At 46.1% G+C, this 25,402-nt stretch overlaps 2 protein-coding genes across 15 annotated transcripts in view; one reads left to right on the plus strand and one right to left on the minus strand.

Moving 5' to 3' along the window:
* Window positions 1-19,163, plus strand: part of TIAM2 (TIAM Rac1 associated GEF 2) — a 127,183-nt gene extending 108,020 nt beyond the window's left edge. For 6 of the 7 annotated variants that reach the window (XM_030853085.2, XM_030853091.2, XM_060283703.1 and 3 more), the window contains 12 exons: window positions 2,306-2,485; window positions 5,189-5,257; window positions 5,795-5,920; window positions 6,775-6,883; window positions 10,521-10,700; window positions 12,369-12,487; window positions 13,761-13,869; window positions 14,476-14,534; window positions 15,095-15,200; window positions 16,103-16,190; window positions 16,570-16,724; window positions 18,052-19,163. In XM_030853085.2, the coding sequence (XP_030708945.1) occupies window positions 2,306-2,485; window positions 5,189-5,257; window positions 5,795-5,920; window positions 6,775-6,883; window positions 10,521-10,700; window positions 12,369-12,487; window positions 13,761-13,869; window positions 14,476-14,534; window positions 15,095-15,200; window positions 16,103-16,190; window positions 16,570-16,724; window positions 18,052-18,647 (1,896 nt within the window). In that variant the 3' untranslated portion in view covers window positions 18,648-19,163. Of the gene's footprint in view, window positions 1-136; window positions 2,099-2,305; window positions 2,486-5,188; window positions 5,258-5,794; window positions 5,921-6,774; window positions 6,884-10,520; window positions 10,701-12,368; window positions 12,488-13,760; window positions 13,870-14,475; window positions 14,535-15,094; window positions 15,201-16,102; window positions 16,191-16,569; window positions 16,725-18,051 lie in introns of those variants that run through there. The other variant, XM_060283704.2, reaches the window with a different exon arrangement.
* TFB1M (transcription factor B1, mitochondrial) overlaps window positions 8,112-25,402 on the minus strand; it is a 68,346-nt gene continuing 51,055 nt past the window's right edge. The window contains exons 6-9 of one of the 8 annotated variants that reach the window (XR_004038734.3): window positions 22,497-22,624; window positions 19,165-19,518; window positions 14,952-18,694; window positions 8,112-11,374 (exon numbers count right to left, since the gene is read on the minus strand). Coding sequence is in view for 3 of the 8 variants with exons in the window: in XM_030853108.3 (XP_030708968.1) it covers window positions 19,260-19,518; window positions 22,497-22,624 (387 nt within the window). In the remaining 5 variants the exon portion in view is untranslated. Of the gene's footprint in view, window positions 11,375-14,817; window positions 18,695-18,811; window positions 21,342-22,496; window positions 22,625-25,402 lie in introns of those variants that run through there. The other 7 variants (XR_011376693.1, XR_011376692.1, XR_009558808.1 and 4 more) reach the window with 7 other exon arrangements.

Here is a 25,402-nt window from a genome sequence, read left to right on the forward strand (position 1 = left end):
GCAGATTCTTAACCACTGCACCACCAGGGAAGCCCCATGTCTGTTTTCTTGTTCTTTGAAAGTTTACTCTGAGTGAACATCTTCTGATAGGCATTACCAGCAATATGCTAGTGTTATAGTTAAGGATAAAAACAAGGGGATGATATGTGTACTTAAGGAGGATCATTAGTGCTTACACATGCTTCAACTGTTTTAGAAGTAAATCACTTCAGATGTGTCTGTGTGTCTAGTTGGAGGTTTAGTATCTGTTACATGGTTGATTTAACTTTTGCACCAAGATTAATGCCAAAATACAGGAGAAGCAATTATATGAAATAGGCCAGCAGTCTGGGAGTTCTCATCGTAGACATCTGCGGGGGCCCTGCTCTCACCCCCCGCCTTGAGTTGGGCTCTTTATGTTACTGGGCTTATCCCTCCGCCACCACCACCTCCCTCCACCCGCCGCCTTTGGCTCATTCCGTGGTTCTCCCTTGGTACACGCTCCTTCCAGGACCAGTTACAATCCACTCTTCACTGAAGCCTTCCAGACAGCCTGTTCCAACATGATGCTCTCATTCGTCTAACGTGTGTCACATTTCTCGTTTGTTCCACACAGGCTCGTGTTGGTTTCCAGTCTGCCATAGGCTGCGCTTTGGTGTTTCTTGGCAGGTCTTATCTCCTTGTGCAGGGGCTGGTTTCTATTTCTTTGGAGGCAGAGCAATTGGTTCCCACCAGATTGAACTGAAAGTCTAGCCAGAACATCAATGCCAAGTGTCAGTGTCGTCTGCTCCCATCATATGAAGACACCATGTTGAGGAAAGGCGGGTGGGGCGTAGAACAGAGGAGGAGAGGAGAAGGGAGGCACTTCGGTGTGTCAGGTGGCAGCTTTGTAACAAGTTGGCCGCTGAGGTTGACCAATGTGCTGTGTGGCTTGTTACCATCCTGAAATATCCAGGCAAAGAAAATGAATTCAGTGAGAATGAAGAGGTGCTTCTGACTGGGGCAGCTTTTGACCCGAGACAGCGTGATGGAGATCAGGCATGGAGACGTCTAGCTGAAGAAAGGAGAGTTTTAGCTGAGGGACAGAAAGTTGCCAGAGATGGATGGATACTGGTCATTCGTGTCGGGACTAAGCTGCTCTGTTATTCAGTCATCACGTCGGTGCACCAGAGGTGGACTCAGCACTGAGCACTTGGGGGCGACGGCAGAGAAAGGCAGGACCCTGCCCTTGGCTGGCTTACGGGCTGCTGGGTGGTAAGATGGGCTGGAGCTTGTGTGTGGGAGGAATGGAAAGAAAGAGGAATAAAAAAGATACTTTGAGTGTAATCTGATGGTGCTCCAGGCAGGTAGAGGCATAGAGGAGGAGGCACATTTGACACCTGAAAGCGTCAGCCTGAGGCAGGAGTGTACACATGGCTTCCCCTGGAGAAGGCTTTTCATGCCGTGCTTAAGTCTGAGCAGGAGCTTGCACAGAAGGCTGTTCACCCCCTCAGGCGTTCCCGCTCCTTCTTGCCATTTAACGTGTGTGATTCTGTTCCCGCTACCTGGAATGAGAACCCTCCGTGCCCCCACGTCCTGGGTCTGACACGTCTGCTTCCCGCTCAGAAGCTGCTCAAGTCTCCCTCCTCCGCGAAGGTTCCCACGGAGCCTCGCCAGGCTTCCCGTGTCATCTGCTCCCCGGGCTCTGCCCCCCTTCGGCGTGGGGACCTTATCTTTCCTACACATCCTGCCCTCTACTGCCATTCCTAGCTGATGCAGCGGCTCACACTCTCACTCCTAATACTGCTACTTGGCCTGAGGCTGCAGAGCTCCAGGGCTGGGTTTAGGGGCAGATCTAAGGCCCTTGTGGTCAGGCCATCCTAAAACTGCTGCCCTGCTGCCCCGTTCCTGAGTCTCTCCGGGCCGTTTAGTGTGGGAACTGAGCTCTGTTAGGCCAGCCATTGAGGGGACAGAGTGGACCGGATGAGTCTGTCTCTCATTGTGCTTTCACAGAGCCATGACCTTGATTTTAGAGCAACCTCAGCCGTATTGCAGAGGGTTAGCTCTGCCTTATTCTCTAGTCTCAGCACTAAAGAAGCATCTGTCAGACAGCTACTGTGAAAGCGAAAAAGCATCATGGGTAAGTACTGAACAAGTGTAAGTTCATATCTTCACGACCAGAACCTTGAATGGTAGCCAGCGTCGTCTGAGATGAATGAAGCCGGATGCCCTAGATGAATGCCCCGCAAGACTCCTGAGAGGGCGCTGGGCAAAGAGAGAGCCCCTGTGTCTTTGGTGGGCTGTTGATAATGATGGAGAACGTCCTGTGCCTCTTGTTCCCTCCCAGAGTGCTGAGCAGATCGCCGCGCTCTGTAGGAGTTATAACGACACCCAGACCAACGGCATGGAAGGACCAAGGGAGAGTCAGGACCCGCCTCCGAGGCCGCTGGCTCGCCACCTCTCGGATGCAGATCGCCTCCGAAAAGTCATCCAGGAGCTCATGGACACAGAGAAGTCCTATGTGAAGGTAACAGAAGATGCTGTCACAATTTCCTGCTCCCCTCCTGTGACAGCCAGTTGTATGTATGTTGGCAGGGGTGTCCAGGTATCTGCCGGGGACCCTGCCACTCACGAGGGAGATGCCTGCTCCCTGAAGTGGCGAGTTGCTGAAGGGGAGGGCGAGAGGATGGAAGGGCTGAGAGGGCTTGCAAAAATGAGATTCCCCGGTCGTTTTGTTACTGAGGTAGCTTTCACTATGGAAACAGATGTTCTGGTTTGCCATTTGCAATCTGTGGGAAGGGAGCCTGTACGGGTTTAGGGAAAGGGGGAATGGAGATCACTTTAGGTGTTGAGGAACCAGGGAACAGCTTGTCTGCAAGCAGCTGCTGGGACGGGCTCCGGAGTGCAGGCGGTCACCGCGTGGGACAGAGCCCCGCGGCGGGGGTGCCGGGCATCTCGCAGGCGTCCCCAGCCATCACACAGGGCAGCGGCCGAACCTTTCACTACCCGGGGAGTTCATTTATTCATCTCAGAGGCTTCAGGTAGTAGTTTGAGAAGCATTTTACAAAAAATGCAGGTGCCTGGGAAGACAGAGTTCTTTTGCTTTAAGTATTTGCTGACGGTTTGGAATGGTTTTAAACTCATCTCATCAGCCAGTTGCTGGCAGCAGTGTGGGAGCTGAGCATCCAGGCCTGGCCTTGCCTTCAACTGCTGCAGTGGCCTTGGGCGGCTCCCTCCAAGCCCCTCAACCGGGGTCTGAGACAGGGGTGTTTCGTTCTAGCTCTAACACACTGTGTCCGTGAATTAAGCCTTGGTGTGTGTGTGTGCGCGCGCATGCACGCACACAGACACACACACACAGACACACACACACACACACACACAGACACACACACACACACACACACCTCTCACCTTCTTTCTTCACAAGACTTACCTGAGCTTCCCCTTTCATTAACATCACTGTCATTTTATCTGAACTTTGCCAAAAGCCTCATTCACAGGCAGCCCAGGAGAATTACCCATAGCCTCTTCTTTTGGTCCTGCAGGGGAGAAAGGAAAACTGCAGAGACGGCAGTTCCATTTCATTTCCCACTGTGTCTTTTCCTGTATTGGATGTGGGGAGATGAAGTGAACATCCAGGGGCTTCCGACAGTGACCTTGCCCAGCAGCTCTGCGCGCCGTGGCAGCTTGGTGATGGCCATGGTGTTCTCACCTGCAGGGTTGAGGGCACAGTTGAGAGCGGAATCCAAGTCCCTTTTTATTTTTGTCACTGCTGTCGTTATATTTTACTGTTAGACCACTTTGAACGGGAGGGTCATGCATCGTGACGCTGGTCTAGGACTGAGACGGATGCTCTGGGCGAAGTGCATACAAAGGACTTCCCTTCTCTCTGCGAGAGCCCTGCCCTTTGTCTCCTTGGGGTCCCCGTGTTGCAGCTCTGGCTCCGCAGCTCAGCGAGGCCTCCCTCAGTGTGTCACTGCTCCTGGATGGCAGTGACCGGCTCAGGGAGTGACCACAGCCCACCTCTGCCTCTGACAAAATAACCAGTGCCTGGTGCCTATGGTGATTCTCTCTCTCTCTCTCTCTCTCTCTCTCACACACACACACACACACACACACACACACACACACACACCCCTTTTTCATTTTTTAATTTCTTTTTGTTGCTGACATTCAACATGGACTTTTACTTGTTTTGTAACCTGGACCCTCTGCACGTGACTTGGCGTTTTCAGCATTCATGTGTTCCCTGAGATAAGACTCGGTGACTTCTCACCTCTCCCTGCTCTGCAGCGGCCGCCGTGGGGTCTGGGGAGGTTGGGAAGGCCAGGGCGGATTTGATTGTGAAGCATTCAGTGTCACAGGCCTGTCCACTTGCTCTCAGGACCTACACCACAAGGCTGTGGAGGCTTCTGGCTTGACCGGGCTCTCCAGAGCTGGATTTCTCCATCGTAAAAGGAGGCAGACGTAGTTACCTACTTCTCATAGTTTGGGACTCAGAATTCTTTGGAATAAATGAAACAAGAAAAAGAACTCTTTTCTATCACTAAACTATATCCTGATCTTGGCTTCAAATTATTTTAAAAAAACCTTTATCTAAAGAGTTTTGTAAATACAGTCAACTCCCACTATTCTGTACTGTTGGAGCCCAGTTTACTGGAGATTCAAAGATGGCCTAGACTGTAAACATGATGACTGCTCATCTTCAGAAATGTTTTCTTGCATTTGACCATGGGAGTTTGAAATTCTGCTCATGCGTCAGCCCCAAAGCCGAAGAGCTCTCTGGATCTTGTCCCGTCCGTGTCAGCTCAGCCGTCCACGCTGGAGCTGTCGCCTTGCTCTTTGAGGCAGACAAGGAAGCCAGGTCGGCCAGCGGATGTGGCCACACCTGAAAGAGGTACCTGGCCAGAACTCACTTCTCTGAAGGGAAATGAGTGTTCCTGCTGCAGCAGCCGAAAGAAAGGTTCTGGTTCTGCCACTGAGATATTCAGATACGCAGAGTAGGTGATCGAGCTATAAAGAAAAATGTGGAGTCTAGATGCTGGTCGTACTGTGGTGTTAACCTCTCTGAATTAGCTGAGCAGGAACCACCACTTGCAGGGCCAAGCGTTTCAACCGGACATAAACTTCATTGTTCCTAATGCGAGTCTGAGCTGCAGCCCGGGCTGCCAGAAACGCTTGGGTATTTTGGAGACTTAAGGGTTAAAGACTCTCTTCTGTCTTTCAGGATCTGAGCTGCCTCTTTGACTTATACTTGGAGCCACTGCAAAGTGAGACCTTTCTGACCCAAGATGAGGTAAATACCTTCCCTTCGTCCGCTGACCCATAGGTTAGTCTCAGTTTGCCTTTTAGCAGACCTAGATTTTATCTACTGATCCGCAAAGAACATTTGAGACTTCGGATCTTCAGAGAGACCCAAGCGTCACCTCCTTCAAAGCCATTTATGTGGCCTCCATCCCGTGAAACACAGTGGCCGGAGTTATAAATGACCGTGCCCCTTTTGTAGTAGAAGGTGTCCCCCACATTACTTTTTAATACATGGCTTTTTAATGTTAAATCACAGTAATTAGTTCTTTCCATTTTCCCCCCAGTTTGAATTCTGAAAACTTGACACCCACTTCCAATTATTTTAGTATTACAGGGACCGGGGCAGTCAAAGTCTCTGTGTGTGAGCTATGTCCCCTACTGAATATGCCGTCTTCTTTAAAGGCTTCACTTCTGTCTCCTTCTTGGTGAATGACTTGTGGTTCATTTGTGCGTCTGGGACGCAGAGTGGTATCTGGGTCGCCGTCGCTAACACCCTCTCTTCGAATTCTGATCCTCACGTACACAGATGGAGTCACTTTTTGGAAGTTTGCCAGAGATGCTTGACTTTCAAAAGGTATTTCTGGAGACTCTGGAGGATGGGATTTCAGCATCGGCTGACTTTAACATACTTGAAACCCCCTCGCAGTTCAGAGTAAGTATTTTAGACTTAGGTTTAAAGCAAACATAGGTGGGAACAGTGCAAAATTCTCCCTTTGAAGAGAAAGTGTTGTCCCTTGACTATTGAAAAGGTAAGTTGAGCGCTCTCATTGCATGGCTTTCCTCTGGCGGGTGGTAACAGGCGGCTCCGTCTCTCCCTAGAGTAAATGCTCTGCGACTCAGACGTCTGGGCAGCACAGCTTTTATGGAGTCTGCTTGCTGTTGACACGCACGCTCCTTACTCAGCTCTCCAGAAGGATCTGTAGGGCGATTGCTTCTGAGGCAAGAGCACCTCCTGCCTCTGATTCTGCATCTCTGTGGTCATGTGACCTAGGTTTTCACTGGCTCTGAGAGAGCCTCCTCTTCTATGGAGCCCTGTCTCCAGTGTGGCCATTGGTGACTGGCAAGAGGTCCCTCCAGGTGGGGACAGGCGGAAGGCAGTAGAAAGGGACCAAGAAAGTACACAGCAAGCATCATTCGTCCCAAGTAATGCAGAGTCAGCTTTATTAATTAGCCTCTCAGATTATTTATATCCCACTGTGTCAGACGTATTTTTTCTAGAACGTTCTTTCTTGTCCCTGATTGCGCACTGTGTCAATAGGCTTTGCTGCCAGAAACTTTTCAATCAAACAAGCTGTGCTAGAGGGACGCCCGGGCTGTTCTCCACCTACTGGGCAAAGGGGGCCGCCCGGGGCTGCTTTTAGTCAGTGCCTTCCCCGAGGCATTAGTGCTCTGGTGTGCGAAAGACAAATGCCATGGAGACAGCAAAGCGGTCAGACACCATGCCAGAGCCAGCAGACAGACACTGATTAAACCACGCCTGATGTAACTTTTCCTCTTTCCTTCTAGAAACTACTGTTTTCCCTCGGAGGCTCTTTCCTTTATTACGCGGACCACTTTAAACTCTATAGCGGATTCTGTGCTAATCATATTAAAGTACAGAAGGTTCTAGAGAGGGGTAAGTTGCTCATACCTTTTACAGCTACACTTTTGAAATTGTAATTGTTAATAAAATCCCACACGCAGCAACGAAGTTCCCGCGTGCTGCAACTAAAGACCCAGTGCAGCCAAATAAGTAAATATATTTTAAAAAGAGTAAATTTGTATTCGTCAAGTAGGGGTAAGTGTAATTTTAATGGATTATGCTCCAGTGTTGGCCTTGAAGTTGACAAACATGAAGTTTTCAGTTTATTTCAGTGTATTGGTGACAGTGATCGTGTGTACCGAACAGCAGAGATGTTGCTCTGCCACGTGTGACTTTGCTGTTAAATTGCATCTGGATTTCTTTTTTCACCAAATGCCTTGCTCTGAAAACTTTTAACCAACCATATAAGCCGCTGGAGGGGGTAGAAAGCAATGTATGCCATTTTCTTTCTTTCTTTCTTTTTAAAATTAATTATTTTTATTTTTGGCTGTGTTGGGTCTTCATTGCTGCGCGCGGGCTGTCTAGTTGTGGCGAGCGGGGGCTTCTCTTGTTGCGGAGGATGGGCTTCAGTAGGTGTGGCTTGCGGGCTCCAGACGCGCAGACTCAGTCGTTGTGGCGCACAGGCTTAGTTGCTCCGTGGCATGTGGGATCTTCCCGGACTAGGGCTCGAACCAGTGTGCTCTGTATTGGCACGCGGATTCTTAACCACTGCGCCACCAGGGAATTCCCTTCTTTCCTTCCTGTTAACCTTCTTCTTAAGCCCGAGGATCCACTGCAGAAAACCACCACCAAACAGCAACCACCAAACTCACAAGAAGTGTGTTACCTAAAATTAAAGCCTCTTTGGTGAAATGGGCGCTTATCGCAGGCCACGTTCTGTCACTGAAGTACCTTTCGTCTCTCCACATTGTTATCGTCTTATTTTATTTTATTGACTTTAATTGAACATTTTTATTTTTCTGAAGTCCAAGTGGACCTGGGTGACCCACCTGCATTGCTCGTCCCCTTCATGTCAACAGCAAACATTACTCTGTGGAGCTGGCGAGATGCCTGAGCTTTGGCCGCCGACTTGCAGCGGGTCAGCTTGGGGCCAGGTGGCCAACACGTTGATCTGCCTGGGCTTTCGGTGACGGGCCGGCCAGTCAGCCCGTCCTGGGAAGTGCAGTCAGAGATTTGATGTTAGCAGTGACCTTCTCCAGGTGTAGGAGTGTTGGAGGGAGTTTTTGTGCCACAGTCACCATCACTGTTGTCATCAACCCAGTGTTTAAGCTATTCCTGTAATAACCTGTTGACAAAAATAATCAATAAACAGTCTATAATAGGAATAGAAAAGAGTTTTATTTGAGCCAGACTGAGGAGTACTGCCCAGAAGACAGCTTCTCTGATTCCTCTGAGGATCTGCTCTGGAGAAGCAGGGCTGTCAGCACAGTTTCATGTCTTGTCAGAACAAAGAACATCAAACAAGTCAGGGATACATTCCTTCCAGATTTCCGGAAAACCAGATCAGCACGTACACAGCCAGTCAGTATGGCCTTGGCACCTGGGAAGGAAGTCTTATCATGGAAGGAGGACCAGCATTGGCGTCCCAGGAAGGGAGGCATTTCATCTTTAATTTTAACATGGACATTCTTTACTTCTGGTCAATGCACCCTTTTCTTTAATAATTAAAGCAGATGTACAGTGTATGTTTGAAAGGCCACAAACAGGCTGTTTTTTACATTAAAGTTAACTCGTGTATAGGCCAGAATGACTTCCCCAGACCTCAATATGTGAACATTTCCTTTACCACACCCTAAACTAGCAATGCTCAACTGAGGTTTTGTTATTACCAAAGGCTTTTTTCAGTCATCACACACCTCTTTAGGTATGAGATTAGAATTCTCGGATTTGTCTCTTTCAGAAGATATTTTTCTATCCCATTCTCTGGAATTCTCATTTCTGGGGCAGAGATGAGAGGAGGCCTTTAAGCTCAAGGTCATGAGCAGCAGTAATTCAACCTGCACGGAGAACATCAAACAAATACAGGTCCCCAGGGGTTGCTCCTGTTCTGCATGGGCCCTACAGTGGAAGGCGTCTTATGAAAATATATGTAATCCTATTCAAGGTCACCTGAACCGTCTCCAGGGAAGCTCGCCAGGCTACCTGCGTTTTCTCAAGTGTACCTGGAAGTAGGATCTGAACCTACTGAAGCTTAAACTGTTACAAATTCCCAGGATAAAAAGTGACTTCCCCAGGACTTGAATGCCTTCTTCACAGTTAGGGTTGGCCTCGTGTAGTTCACTCCCGTTATGATTTGCCCAGTGAACCAGGGCTGTCTTGTGTGACGACGGCGAGTGCTGGAGGGGATTCTGCATTGGAACTTTTTTAGTTGTGTCAGCAGGGAAGTAGGAGCCAAGCTACGTTCCAAGCCCTTTCTGTCTGTCATCAAACGCTCCTTGATGGCATTGCCATAAAGAATCCGGAGTTTGCTCTTCCGTGTTTCTTTTTCAGAAGTGGGGAATGGCCTCTCTGTACTGTCGTGGAGGGAGCGTAGGCTTCATCCAGACACCGACAGTGTTTAGCCAGGTCCACTGATGCAGTTCTGCCATTTGGTTTAAATCCTAGAACAGGCTCAGGTTGAAAAAGGGAAGTCTTGGAGTGCTTCAGGCCAACAAGACAGAGCCCAATCTGTCTCCTCTAGTTCTTTAAACCAGAAAGAACTAGTTTCCTCCCATGAACACCTTCTTATCGACAGTGTAGTAAATTAAAAGCATACCAATGGTTTGCTCAGTTCCTTCTTTGCCACGAAGATGAAGGATCATCTCCCCATCCACTTTGTGTAGTAGCCACGTTCAGAATGGTACTGCATCTCCTACAAGTTCCATTTTACCTTTGTACAAAACCCCAAATAAAGATTTGTTTTCATCCAAATGGGCTGAATTCCAACAGCTGGTCAACCAGTGCCAGCAGGTGGAATCCAAAGCAACGGCTGGGGTGTCCACTGGCACCCTCATAACTGAAAGCACTTGGGTTCGTGTGTGTACCTTCGTGACACGGAACAGAGAGGTGGTTTTCACTGCCCAGAGGGGTCTGAATCTGGTGGAAGGTTTAGATTGCTTGGAACTGTAGAGATGGAGGCTGCAGTGCTTATCAACTTATTTTTAAAGGAAAAAAAAGCTTGCTTTGCAGATAGCCCTCAAGTGTATAGAATAAGAAACAATTTGCGCTATAGGTCCGTGGAAAAAAATACTGGTTTGTTTTGTTCTGTGAACCTTTTGGGGGGTATGGCATAGGGTTTGGATACACTGTTTTGTGGCTTTATGAATCGTTTGAAACGCACTTTTCCGGCACCTATACCAGTCTCTCTCATGGGTATGCATGTGAATGTGCCTTTAAAGGCAGACACTCCTGCATTTTGACTCGATGTCCCTCTTTGGTGTGTGGCTGGGACTCTTCTGGCAGCCTCGTAAGCCCCCTTAAGCTCTCATGGGATTCATCACAGAGCGGCGGTGCTGAATCCACCCTGACAGCCGGGCAGTGACCCACGGGTGCATCTGGGTTTTTCTTGAAGGATGTCATTAGGAGGACTGTAGAAGTGGATCATCTGTAATTCCATTAAAACCTAAATGAAGCAGAATTTAATTCATCCTCCTGTGCTCTTCTAAGGGTCTTTTAATGCATCTGCTTGTAGCTAAAACTGATAAAGCCTTCAAGGCTTTTCTGGACGCCCGGAACCCCACCAAGCAGCACTCCTCCACTCTGGAGTCTTACCTCATCAAGCCCGTTCAGAGGGTGCTCAAGTACCCACTGCTGCTCAAGGAGCTCGTGTCCCTGACAGACCACGAGAGCGAAGAGCATTACCACCTGACAGGTAAGAAGCGAGGGGCCCAGGCCGCGATGTGACGGCTGCCGCCCCCCAGGCCCACGAGCTCCCCTCTTCCCTGCTTGCTTTCACATTCTGGAACATTTGTCAGTACTGTGATTGTTAACCTTAGGTACCATTTTAGTACGTGAAAATAGCTAGGTAGTATGGCCATCTCTGTAAGGTGGGCAAAATATTTTGGCAAAAATTATCTCACTGGAATAGCCTCTGGAAGGGTGTTTCCATTTCTATTTTTCAGAGAAGATAATTGAAGCTCAGTGAGTTGAAATAAACTACTTCAGGTTACGTGGTTAACAAACAAAGAGTGCTGCCAGGACCGAAACCCCGGCCTGTTTTCCTACAACTTTGAAATTGTGTGTGGTTTGCTGCCCAAGTGCGGCTGATCAAACATGTTGTGTGAGGCTCCACCCTGTGGACGGCTCTGAGCGGAGCCTGACTCTGAAACCAACACCCGAGGACCCGTGAAGCTTTTTACGGCTGACGCGGAGGTGTCTTCTTTTGTAACCTCAGAAATTATTGGCCTAAGATACAGATTTGTCAGATACACAAAGCCCCTCACTTTGATAGTAAACAGAGTATCTGTTAAAGAGCTGCTGTTTGGATCGCAGAGAAAGAGTGATGTGTTCTCCACGTGTCAAAGCTAGGAGGTCCAGTTACGGTACCTGTAATAAAGCACGTGGAGAGGGAAACAAACTTATTAATAAACATTAGTATTACTGAATAGCAAACACCAAGAAGAGTGTAAATGAAACTAGCTGTTTTTCTGTGACAAGCATACTTTTGTATCGTAAGTAATGAGGATAATTTTTTTGTATGAAAGTTAAAGCTTATACATAAATGATACAGATTACGATTAGCATTCAAATACTGTGTGAATGGTTCACTTTGCATTAAGATGATCTTTAAAGGGGGTCTGTTAAAAAGTTTTCTTCCCAACGTCCCTCCAGACTGAATTAAAATACCAAATCAGAAGAACAAAGTATGAAAAATAGTGAATTTGGAGGTGACTTGAAATTTTCTTTTTGCCTTGGATGAAATCATTTTGTCCCTCACATGCCCACGCATAAATGCAAACAATTGCTCTGGCAACTGGGCATTTACAGAGGCTCTTGCAACTTGTTGTTAAGAAAAATTGTCATTGATCACTATTCCAGTAAGTGGTCCAGGAGGAGAGGCAAAGTTCAAAAGCAGGTATCCTGTGGCCAGTCAGCCTCAGACTCCTTATGTCTGTCTTTGGAAGTCTGGCAAAAAACTGAACCCCTCTGCACCTGAGTTTTCTCACCTGTAAAATGGCATTGGTAACAGGTCCTACAGTCATCGAGTTATTGTGGGGATTAAATGAGATGCTTCACATAAATCGCCTCATAGAACATGCCAAATAGAAAGGGCTCAATAAATAGCTTATTATTAGTGATACTTTTTACTTGTACTCTGCCTCATTTCAAAAAGAATTTGAGGTGGAAGAGAACTCTGCTGTTCTTCATATTGTAACTAGGTTACCGTGGGCTGCCTGCATCATACTCGAATGCTGCTGCTCTTAGTGAGAACGGGTCTCGGATTCTGGCTTGAATCTTGAACCTTTTCATTACTGCTGTTGGGCAGGATTTCAAACCAAACTTATAAATATGATTATAAATATGATTGCATATTTTGCAGAAGCCCTGAAGGCAATGGAGACAGTAGCGAGTCACATCAACGAGATGCAGAAGATACACGAGGATTACGGGACGGTGTTCGACCAGCTGGTGGCAGAGCAGAGCGGAACAGAGAAGGAGGTCAGTAGGACTTCCGGATCCTGAGAGGCTGAATGCCTGTGACCACCGGGTCTGGAGGCCACCTGTTAGGGACTTCGTGCAGGAGAAAATGCCTAAGATTTTCTTTTTGATCTTAATGCTTATAACAAGCCTCACCACTTAGGTATAAATGTAACATAAAATTGATTACATGGGTTTAAAAATATAACCTTATGTCCTGTTAATATCGTATTAAAAAAAAGAAGAAATATCACTGAGTTCGTATCTGTACCTCTTCCTCCTTTCCCGTGGAGTGTGAGGTTAAGACAGATCCCAGAGGCTAGAACATAAATGGAGTGCTGGGGCTGGTGGGGGTAGGATGGATAAAGGCAGTGGCAGTCAGCATGTGGAGAGAATTAAGAGCTTTTCTCTTGGGCTTCCCTGGTGGCGCAGTGGTTGAGAGTCGGCCTGCTTATGCAGGGGACACAGGTTCATGCCCCGGTCCGGGAAGATCCCGCCTGCTGATGCAGGGGACACGGGTTCGTGCCCCAGTCCGGGAAGATCCCATATGCCGTGGAGTGGCTGGGCACGTGAGCCGTGGCCGCTGAGCCTGCGCGTCCGGAGCCTGTGCTCCACAACGGGAGAGGCCACAACAGTGAGAGGCCCGCGTACTGCAAAAAAAAAAAAAAAGAGCTTTTCTTTGTTTTTTTCTTTTCTAACCTCAAATATCGGTGCTACCTCCTTACTTACAAAAGTCGTTTAAGTGGAACGTCACAATTTCTCTATTTTTCTTCTCTGGCTGGATTACTAAATTTAGAATTTTGAGTTTTAAAAAGCCTACATATAAGAAGTAATATAATTTAAATAGAAAAAGACAAGAACAGAAAACAGCTGTAGTTTTTTTTTTTTATTACAATCAGTTTCGACGTTGGTACCTCTGCAGGCCTAGTGTGCTTTTGGGATTAGAGGTGGTGAGTGTACTAGGTCTTGGATGAAATGTTAACAAAGGCACTTGGGATGAACCTTGACACTGGGGTGGAAGGAATGCCATCCCACAGGGCAGGAGGCGTGTCTCACCCACAAACAATGTGTGCATTGGAGCAAAATGCCTTCACGTTTATGTTATTTTTCAAACAGTTTGATGCTTAGCTCATATTTTCAAAATCGCCACTATTTAAGGCCCCATGTTTACAGGAACCATAAAAATCAAAGTGAACGTACTTCTGTGACCATATATGTGTGATCCCTCTCTCATATGAGACAGCCTCCCCCCAGGGTTTCCACGTCTTCTTGATCTCCTGTTTTTGCCATTTAGGTCACAGAACTTTCAATGGGGGAACTTCTGATGCACTCTACAGTGTCCTGGTTGAATCCATTTCTGTCTCTAGGAAAAGCCAGAAAGGACCTCGAGCTCACAGTATTCGGTCAGTACTCCATTCAAAAGAATGTAAACTTAAAAGAGGCTGTCAGGAATGAAGAACCTGCTAAACCCAGCTAACTCGTGATTTCCAGAAGGACTCAGAATCATTGCTCTAATGGCTTTGACTTAACATGGACAGCTTCCAACTCTTTAGAACTCTTGCCCTACATACTCATCTCCTCCCTTCTGCTTGGCTTAGTGGATCTCACCACGTGTTACGGGAACACATCTCCCCGAGGCTATTTTGAAACCTGCTATCTTAGTAGTCTGCTGCACTTCAGAATGTCTTAATTCTCCCGGACAGCTGGGAGAGTGGGTATAGACCCTGCATGCTCACTGAGACGAACACACATGTCCTCAGCGTTCAATAAAACAAAACAGGAATTCAGAAAACAAAATGCCAGGATCTCCTTCAGATAATGGCTCTTAAATTAGCAGGTACCTCTGCATAATTCAAATATGAACAGAAGGAAGTACCACTTATTCACTCATGTCAGCATCATGGGATCTTGTAGAGCTTTGTTCTATTAAAATATTCAGCTACAGTTCAACCTTGGGAGAGTGTGTATTAAATAATGAAAGTCTTTTCTTTCTTTTTTCCTTTCTTTAGTTTTTAAGAGAGCCGTCATATTGGTTTATAAAGAAAACTGCAAACTGAAAAAGAAATTGGTAAGACATGAATTAATTTTAATTAAAGCTATCTTTTCATGCCTGTTATCTTCCTATTGTTGAACTGGGAAGCCTGCTAAGGATTAAGGCCTCACTGAGTGATGCGACTTATTCCGGAGGTAACTAACTAAATCAGATACTCAAGGTGTTTCTTATCCTCCCCACCAAAGACGTCTGTTTTAAAAGAAGATGTAGACAAATACCCATGCTGGGCCCTACAGAGAAAACCAGCTTTTCTATCCCTAAAAATGGTCCACGTTTTCTCCATACACCTGAGTCTGTGTAATTTTGGGTTTTTTTTTTTTTAGAGGTAACATGGGGTCATGGAAAGCTTGCTTGTCATTTTTGCTTAAAGATCTAGAACTTTCTGCTTCCCAAAACATGACTCTGCCCTGTCCCCAATCCCTGAGAGCACACCTGACCTGATTCCCTTTTGCATCCTGAGCCCCACACGGTGGCAGGTCTGCACCAGGGTGAGCTCACAGCTTCTGTTGTGCGCGCACATGCCCGCGGGAGCGAGCTTGCTTTAACACTGTTCTTGGTGGGCTCTCACGCTGCAGCCGTCGAACTCCCGGCCGGCACACAACTCTGCTGACCTGGATCCGTTTAAGTTTCGCTGGTTGATCCCCATATCCGCGCTTCAAGTCAGACTGGGGAATACAGCAGGTAATTGTTGTGTGTCGTACAAATGCCAGAAAAAACATTTTAAGGGAATTTTTAAACTGTGGAATGAAAAAGTAGCAAAGAACCTGGGAATAATTTTTGGTATTTTATCTTATAGGCAAGGAAAATGAGGACAAGAGAGATTGGAGAAAGTAAATGCCAGTGGATGGCTTTTCTTTGCCAAATACCTCTCTTTATTGCTTCCTTATTTTCACTGTCGATGGTTTTCAACATTTTTCTAATAACTTTAGGGATAATATCTATCTCTAAAATTTGTTAAAGAAACAAAGGTCCACAAATTTAAATTTTTACAAATTTTGATACACCAGAAAATTTCTTAAGATTAAGCTTTATTACAGGTGATATAAAAAAAAAATTTCCACTGTGGAAAATGTTCAGAGATCCTTTCAGAATAACCCTGTCCTGGTGACAGTACCTCTGGTTAAGCAAAGGACCAACAGGCTGAGGCCCGCAGTGACGGCTGGGCCCCTGTTCAGTTTTCATTGGAAGTGCTCATGTTTCCTGGACCATGACTGAGTTTGGGGCTGGCCTCCTTTACCTCAAGAGCCTGAGCACATCCTACCGTTCCTTCTAAGGAACGGGGTTGAAAAATGGGATCCATTTAACCTCTTTCCCAGAGATGGAATCCAGGGTAGGGCGAAAGCACCAAGACGGATGGGAAACCTTAGCAGGAAGTGTACAAAGTAACTACAACGTATTTAACTTCTTGTAACTATTTGTGAAAGTCATACATAGGAGGAGCCACACCAGAAAATGATGAGAGTCAGGATGGGGAATATTTAACTCTTTAAAAAGTTACTAAAATTGTGGTTTTTAAGCTTCACAAGTGTCCTTTACCACAGCATCTTTGGCAAATTTGCGGCCCCTTGTTTCTTTTTACACAGGGACAGAAAATAATTCCTTATGGGAGCTGATCCACACCAAGTCAGAAATAGAAGGACGGCCAGAAACCATCTTTCAGTTGTGCTGCAGGTATTACTGACTTCCAGAAATTAAAGCCAATGGGCCTAAGACAGAATTATGTTCTCTTAAAAGTGGGTTTATTTTTAGTGCCCTCCTGAATGTTGATGACTTCAGGATCACACCCACCCTCTCCAAACTGGCAACTGCGGCTCCAGGAGAATATACATTGATTAAATGTACATCCAAATTTTAGTGCTTGAAGGAAGTTCAAAAGCGATCAATTCTCGCTCCTTTTGTAAATGACGAGAGACCGAGGCACACAGAGGCTGGGTGACTCGCTGTCAGTCTGTGCTGAGAGCAGTCACGTGCCACGGGAGGGCCAGGAGGCGTGGAATGGAAGCAGGACGAGACAGCAGACACTACAACATGTCTTCTCTTTCCCCGCCAGTGACAACGAAAGCAAAACCAACATTGTCAAGGTGATTCGATCTATTCTGAGGGAGAACTTCAGGCGTCACATAAAGTGTGAATTACCTCTGGAGAAAACATGTAAAGATCGCCTGGTACCCCTCAAGAACCGCGTTCCTGTCTCAGCCAAATTAGGTAAGAACTCTGCTAGCCTTGGGTTTATTCAGGAAAACATGACGAGCTCCTCTGCAAGGATGTATGCTTTCAGGAGAGAGCAGCAGGTCATCGCTTTGTAACTCATCAGCAGTAGCTTCGTAAGCTCTACACCACACACCCGATACACAGGGTGACATGAGAATGTAGCAGCAATTTTATTTCCTTTTAAGAAGCCTAAACATGCTCGGTCCCAGACCTCCTTTTATAAAACATAAGCACCCCCAATCCAAATCCTGACATAGTGTGCACTTACCGTCTTCTGTCTTTCTTCCACTGAGATGTACAGGAGTCAAGGGACTGTTGTGCTCATTGCCGCATTCCCGGTGCTCAGAACAGTGCAAGGCCTCTAGAAGGTCAACACTCAGTGAATTAAGGTCAAGAAACCTACTGCTCGCCAATACTCATTCTTAATAAGCCCACAGGTGAACATTCCAAATCATGCTGTTCTTCAACTTTCTGCCCGTTTTTAAAATGTCAGCTTAAATTTTTAGAACCTTCTTTCTATGTTAACTATTTTGTTAATATCACTGATCTAGTTTTTAGTCTTACAAAGTGTATCTCTTCTTTTTGGTCACAGTTTGACCTCCTCAAATTTTCCTCTACTGGCAAAATAAGCTACAGCCATTAAAAATACACTGTTGTCTGCAGAAACACAACTGAGCTCCCCCTTTCCCTTCTACCCAAGAGAAAGGAATTATACGTACACACACACACGCACACGATTCAATATTCATGTTAAATCTCAAAGTTGGCTAGAAATTCCGGCAGAGACAGTTCTCATGAGAGAGAAAAAGCATTTTTGTACTTTTAATTGAGCAGCAAGGGAAATGAACCGGTGAGAAGGTGGGCAGAGAAATACGGTGGTGTAATCTTAGTTCTCAAACTACAAAGTACTTTAGTGAAAGAAAGGAACCTAGATTTTATTAGCAACTAACTTTTAAATTTATTCATTAGCAAGAGCTAATTTATTCATTAATTAGCTGTAAAACTAACTTTTAAATTTATTCATTGGTAATAAGAAGCCTAGCCCTTATGATAGTTTATAGCGTATTGTTCTCAGTAATAAGCTCTGGTAATTGGTCCTCTAAAAAATGCCAAATTCCAACTTAAAATTTCAAATAAACATAAATAAAAAATGTCCGTATTTGCAGTATCTACATTTTTTTTAGTCCCAGGAGTGAAGTGAGGTGATGAAATTTTAATTAAGATGTTAAATCTGATAACCCACAAGGCAGAAATGAACAAATGAACACACTGTGGAATCGGTTCCTCTACCATAAGGGAAAATGTGCTTTTCTCACTGCAGCTTCATCCAGGTCCTTAAAAGTCCTTAAGAATTCCTCCAGCAGCGAGTGGCCCGGGGAGCCGGGCAAGGGCAGCTCGCTGGACTCGGATGAGGGCAGCCTGAGCAGTGGCACCCAGAGCAGCGGCTGCCCCCCGGCCGGGAGCAGACAGGACGCCCAGAAACACCCCCACGAGGGCCTGGCCGACTTCTCCGACAGTCTCATCAAAGAGAGCGACATTCTGAGCGACGACGACGAGGACGACCACCAGGCTGGGAAGCAGGGCAGCCCTACCACAGACATCGAGATCCAGTTCCAGAGACTGAGGATCTCGGAGGACCCGGACGCCCGGCCAGCTCAGCAGCCGCCCGGCAAGGACGGGCAGCCCAAGCTGGTCCGGGGGCACTTCTGCGCCATCAAACGCAAAGCCAACAGCACCAAGAGGGACAGGGGAACTCTGCTGAAGGCGCAGATGCGTCACCAGTCCCTGGACAGTCAATCGGAAAATGCCAACCTTGATCTCAGCTCCGTTCTCGAGCGAGAATTCAGCGTCCAGAGCTTAACGTCGGTTGTCAACGAGGAGTGTTTTTATGAAACAGAGAGCCATGGAAAGGCATAATACAGGTCAATCCAGATATGGGTTAAGTTGCTGGTTTCACTTTTAAACTGGGGGTAAAATGGAAATTGCAGAAAAACTATTCATTATTGGGTTTTGTGCAGTATACATTTTCCCCACAAAATAGTTGTAAAGATTTAAGTTATTTTAATTTATTGTGGATCAGAAAACTAGATTAAACTGGTCAGAATCTGTAAATTACTTAGTTTGTATCCCTTTTGAGCAGGTATCAAAATGACTTAGAAACCTTAAAATGAAACTGCGTTCTAATTAATTTATGTGGAAAAGGGTGGGGAAGTTGTGATGAATAGCTTTTGAAAGATCATTTTTCCCAATCCTCTGGGCATTTCCTTTGAGCTCTTAGGTTCTGCTTTATTTAAAGCGTATTTAAATTATTCTCATGTGGGTTAGGGGTACAATGTGCAGGTATTTCATTTTTGTAAGGTTGTAATAGATGCTGTTTATACTAAACATGTCATATCTATGCAGTATATATATTAAAAGAAAGCTTGTACTGTACCTTACTTGACGATATTTATTCTCTTTACCAAGCTGTAAAAGGGGAATAAGTCACACCTGGGGAGCACACATAGGAGAAGTTCAACTCTGTGAACATCAACATCCAGTCGGCTGCCAGCCCCTGACGTAGCAGCTACAGTCTGTAACTCTCCTTGCCATCCCCTTTTGCTTGAGTTCTTCTCTGAAATTGTAAGCAAAGAGGTGTGGGTCTTCATCACACATTTTTCGGTATGCGTCACAGAGGCTCTTAAAATGTAAGACAGAGAGCTGGGTGGGTCGAAGAGTAGGGTCCACATCGGCCAACTGTAACAGTTTCCCAGTGCTTTCTAATCGCTGGGCTTCAGGGAATAACATTCTGAAAGGAAGAGAAAAATGTGAGAATTCTACTTAAAATTCTGCCCATCATCATGCTTCCTTCTACCCTCATTTGAAACCGGCATGGTTCTGACAACTGACAACTTTGCAGAGGCTTTTCTTCCACCCCCTAGAGCCCTGCAGGACCCCGAGCCAGTGGAGGACTCTGCTTACGCCACCAGGCAACAGGTACGAACCACCACTGAAGGCACAGCTAATCGGACCTGCACGGTGTGTCCACATGAGAAAGGAGTTTCTAAAGCTCAATCAATACGTGTATCTTGAAGGTAAATTTTATCATGTGCTCAGTTGCATTCTTAAAGAAACATAAGTTTGCTGTGCCTCACATTTTAATATAAAAATTGCATATTATTTCTGGTGCACTTTTGATTCTCTGTAACTTGAACTTACCAGCCTTTGGACCTCTTCATCCCAAAAGAATGACCTTTCTTTGCAAAGTTAGAAAACAGTTCATGTGAAACTAGAAAGTTATTTTCCTCTTTAAGATGTTTGAAGCATCTTAAAATTGATTCAAAGTATACCTTTTAAATTTCGTCTAAATCAGATCATTGTTTTAAAATGAATAGTACAAGTGACTGACTGACTGAAATATTGCAAAGCTACACCTGGATTTTATTTTCTTCTCTCAAGTCTCAGAGGGCTCGGAAGACATCGTGGCGAGAGGACACTGACTTTTTCTTACAGGCTGATGGTCCCCGCAACCAGGAGCTGCGTGTCCCTACATTCTCAGGGTGAGCTGACTGAGATCGCTGAGTTCACTTTCATGGCAAGCAGGGGTCTGATCATAGTTTCTAACTATGATCTGGGACTGATTTGTGGTGTGGTGTGACTGAAGGACACCAAAAGGTCAAAGTGGGTTACAAGATTTGGTCCGTATCTGCATAGGGGTCTGTGCATGTGAAGTAAACGGGGCCCATCACTTAGCTGGGGGGTTGTCTTGGAAACACTAGGGCCAACTCCGGGCTCAGGCCAATTCCAGGATTTCTACAAGTAGGATGTACTTTCTGTAATTTTTTCCCTCCACGAATCAGGGCTATCATGTACAACTGTACGGGTCACACCCTGTGTGGAATCCAGCTTGTTTTACTTCAAGTCATGCATCCTGTCGGGGGCCGGGTGGGGTGCTGCAGCGTAGCAGGGGGGGGCCTTCATCCTAATTAGCACGAGGATCGCCGGTGGCACCCCTGTCCCCAGCTAGAGAAGCAGGAACGCTGCTGACCTATGAACGCTGGACTAACTAGAGCCAGCAAACGGCAGGGTGAGGTTTCTTCCATCAGCCCTCTCACATCCTCAAGAGCGTGCTTTGTGGATTCCAGTGGATTCAGGATGCAGCTGTCTAGCTGTGCCTGAAGTAGTTTCATGTGCTGTAGGGACCCTTCACAAATGAGAGAACTGAAATGGAGCTATTCTTAGAAAATAAGTACGGGCCACTGAAGCTGAACCCCCTTAAACAGCTAAAGTTGACTATATTAGATGAAAGTCTGTTAAAAATACACATACACTTTCCTGCCTTCGTACACAGACTGCAGTTGGGCCTAATTACCCACTTTCTAGGCTGTCACCGGACGTAACACGTTGACTTCAGGGCCATCAGGCCGCAGACTCTTAGGCCGCCTTCTCTGTCTGGGCTTCCGGACGTACCTCAGGGCCTGGCCAGAGCGGCGCCCACGGCTGAACACAGGAGCCGCCGCTGAATGGAAATGCGCTCATGTGGATACTTCGAGCCACTGTCTCGGCGACTCAGAAGTCATATTTGCTTCCTTCTTCTAAGTACGTCTTTAAAAGCTTCAAGAGATATAACAACTGGATGGAAAGAAAGCAATTAAAACCCACTAGCTCGTGTGATGGTAGGAACTATATATTTGGTCTTTGTCCCAGGTTCTTGAGACAGAGCTTCTAAAATCTTTGGAATTTCCTGAGTGACGGGGTGACAGGAGCATCTTTTGTTACTCGTAACAAGCCCCCTTCAACCACATCTGGGCTCTGTGCTAATGCGGCGACTCCTGGTGGCCCCTGGAAAGCTTCAGGACGGGGCAGTGGCAAGAGGAACCAATCACGTGACTGAAGGATGCACCTCTCTCAGCTCCACTCCTGGAAAACTGAGCTCCATCGCCAAAGGCCAATGATTTAATCAGTCCTGCTTAGGTAATGGAGCTTCCATAAAACCCCCAAATGATGGGGTTTGGAGGGCTTCGGGGTTGGTGAACACACTGAGGTGCAGGGAGGGTGAGAAACCTTGAGAGGGCACGGGAGCTCTGTGCACCCTGCTCCCCATGTGATGCCCTGTGCCTCCCTTCCATTTGGTAGTTCCTGAGTTATAGCCTTTAAAATTGATACATGACAGTGAGTTCTGTGAACCATTCTAGCAAATTACTCAACCTGAAGATGAACGGGATCGTGGAAATTGCCAATTTATGGCTATAAATGCAAGTGGAACCTGCAACCTGGAACCCGCGACTGGTGACTGAAGTGGGGACAGCCTTGCGGCACCGGGCCCATAAGCTGAGGCGCTGCGCTAACGCCAGGTAGTGAATGACCAGACTAGAATTAAGCTGGAGGACGCCCAGGTGCTGTCTGGAGCGTTAGGGAGTTCGTCGGTGTTGGGGAAAACACCACACATTTAGTGCCAGAAGTGTCGAGACCGAAAACAGTTCAGATGGTCTGAGTCCTGAGTGTGAGGGGTCATGACCTCCCCAGTACAGGCTCACTATAAACTGTGTGATGTCAGTTTTAGTTTGTAATGATCAAACCAAACAGAACCTCTCGGTGGCATCTCAGGTTAAATCAACATTTTGCTTTCTCCTCAGTGGCCATCAAGGTTTGTTCATCACGGGATCTGAACTAAGAGTAATGTTTACAGGCACGTTGAACAATCATAAAAACAAAGTTCTTACTCTTTGAAGGTGACTGAGGCGTTGGTAAAGAGTGCTACTGAAAAGGAAGAGAAAGCGTTCTTACCCAAGCCCTCGATGGCAGTATTTCCTTCGGAACTGAAAGGCATTCTGAACGACTCTCTCCACCAGCTTGAATGGCTGCTCTATCCTCGGCTGGGTCAGGGGAGTGAAATGCACCACCCCCGAGTCCACCTTCATGGTCAGAAAACAAACATTTTACTGCCTGGTATAATATATTAAACGATCTAACTTTGTAGAACACAGGAGAACAGGTCATCAAGAGCATGGTTTTCACGAACAACCCTTTATGTGGACTTCAGTTTCATGTTCTCCAGGCACGTAAGATGCTACGCTCGCATCTGAGCTGCCGCAGAGAGCTCACGGTTGGCTGCATCTGTTCTATAATGACATCCACTAGGCCTGTGCGTGACAGTCACTTAATTTTAGAATGCAGCTTTACAGTGGCCTTTTAAGGTCAATCCGAATAATCATTAAAGTCAGTAGGCAGATAACAGATAGCATTAGAATATTTTATTTAGCTTTTGAATGAGCAGAAGATAAGCTGCAGCTGCAGTTCTGACTATAAGGCTGGACTTCAAACCAGAGAGACACGGCAGATGGGCCCCCAGGGACCACTCAGCGCTAAACTCCCCAGAGTGTCAGAGGCACTGATTAATCAGCTGGACTGAATTCATACTCGTCTGCACGACCACATAACTTTCTGGTAGCGACTTTAAATGCCCCAGGAGGCACAGGCAGGATCCAAATAGAATGGAAACCACCACAAATATTACTGTTTAAGTGTCAAGCTGCTAGCCGGTGGCTGAAATTCTTTATCAGAAGATAAAACTTTTCAGGCATATCTGATAAGAGATTTATACCCTGCCCTATTCTAAAAATGGACTCATGGTGATTCACAAGGATCTATTCAAAATAACAACAGAAAAATACTGAAAGTAAAGACTAACGGAGAAATGGAGTCAAAGCAGTTATCGCCCACACAAAAGCCTGACAGAGACCACGGTCTAGGAAATGGGAAGTGTATTCATAATTTACAAAAGCTTTGGTCGCTAAGGGATTACTGCTAAACCTGCTACTCAGAACATCACACAGACTCTACAAAGGCTAAGCAAGTACAGCAGTTTATGAAGTGTGGGTTGTACCACTGCTTTTCAGAAGGAATTCTGTATTTTCAAATTCCATAGGGGTTATCATGTTCTCTTGGGAGGACTCACTCCTAAAGCTCCTTGTGGCTACAAAATTCCTTAAAATGGGCCTGTAATATATGAGGATGGGGAAGTTTTTGTTTTGTTTTTGTTTTTAGGTTGGAGGGAAAATACTGGCATGTGACGTGAGACCGTGTGGACGAGACGGACCAAAGATGGCCAACCGGGACGGGCTTCCAGAGGTGTGAGTGGCGTTTCTCCTGCGGGGTCTGAGCTGCCTCACCACGAGCTGCCCCACCGTCAGTCACTGAGGCTGGCAAATGCTGGGAATGTTCTAAGCAGTCGAGTGAAAACCGCCAATGGAGAGGACTTTCCGCCTGAAAATGCTCCCCGAAATGTCCCTCAGCCTTCAGACTATTTTAGCGACAGTTATACACCTTTGGTGGAAGAGCTGTTATTCCACTGCAGAGAGTGACCATCTCAACGTTCTTATTAAACTTTAATAGTTTTTCAAATTGTGTTCTATGTGTTCCTCCAAGTTCACTAACAAATAATTCCTGTGGGAAAGTAAGTGTTTTGGTTAAAAGGCCGGGACTTTCCTTGGACCATCACAAAAACACCATGGAACAGGGTCCAGGGGTCCCAGAGAGGTTTGTGGTCAGTACAGAGAGGAGAGCCCCTGGAGAGCACATGGGGCTGGGGAACCACTCTAGGGAGGGATGAAAGATGCTTCACGTGAGAGCACTTCTGTGGAAGGGAAAACAGAAGTGAACTCAACTGTTCTAGACCATTCTCTTGACTTCGCCCCACCCCTTTCCACCATCTGCGCTCACTGGCATTCCTGTCCCACCTCTCGTGTTCCGCCAGCCCTCTATGACTCAGGTCCTCCAACCCTTTCAATCCAATCCTTCCAAGTTAGTCAGTTCTGACAGGATTCTTCCACAGTGAGCAGCCTGCCAGTCTCCAGAGAAAATAATCTTTTAGTAAATTATGAGATAAAATTAAACCCTACCCAACCCTAAACCCATGAAATATTATCAAAACGCTAATGTTCAAATACTATTAAGACCAAAGGCACAAAAGCAGGGATAGATGCATTCTCCTTCCAGTACAGAAACTGCCACTTCCGGATTCTTTGAATTTAACATTTTGGCCTCATCTTTATTTGCCTGATTTTATTCCTTTGAGATACAGTTGATGTTTGCAAATACAGGCAATGTCTAATGTTTTTATTTAAATAAAGTTTTAAAACCCCGTATAAATACAGCAGCACCCCGTGTACACTGTAGCAGTAGACTTCTAAAGTTTGATTATAATTTTGATACCCAGTTAAGTTGGCTACTAGTGTCTTTTGGATAAAAGAAAATTTCCACTCACAATCAAATAGTTACTATTTAGTGGAGGACCACATAAAACTCGGCGTCAAAAAGGCTCTTCCTGTAACAAGTCCTGCTTCTCTGGGAAACCTGTACCACCCTGTCTTCTACTCCTGCCTCCAAACGCACTTCTCAGAGTTACTCTGTATGACAGAGCCCATTTTCTCTAGAACCACAGGAAAGCTGCTCGGTAACTATGGTAACATACAAAAATGCTTTTTACTCATAAATGAATGCTTATTTAAAATTACAACCATTATTTTTCCTTGAGTTTTAAGTCCATTAAACGGTTTGATTACAAAAAAGAGATCAGTACATAGGCACTAGATGCACTTAAAAATTCTAGTTTAAATGTTGCCAGCCCCTCTCCAAACTCAGCCTATCAGTATACCAAAATGACCTACTACGATGTCAAATTAGAGGGTTTA

This window comes from Globicephala melas, chromosome 14 (assembly GCF_963455315.2).
Source record: "Globicephala melas chromosome 14, mGloMel1.2, whole genome shotgun sequence".
NCBI classification, from domain to species: Eukaryota; Metazoa; Chordata; class Mammalia; order Artiodactyla; family Delphinidae; genus Globicephala; species Globicephala melas.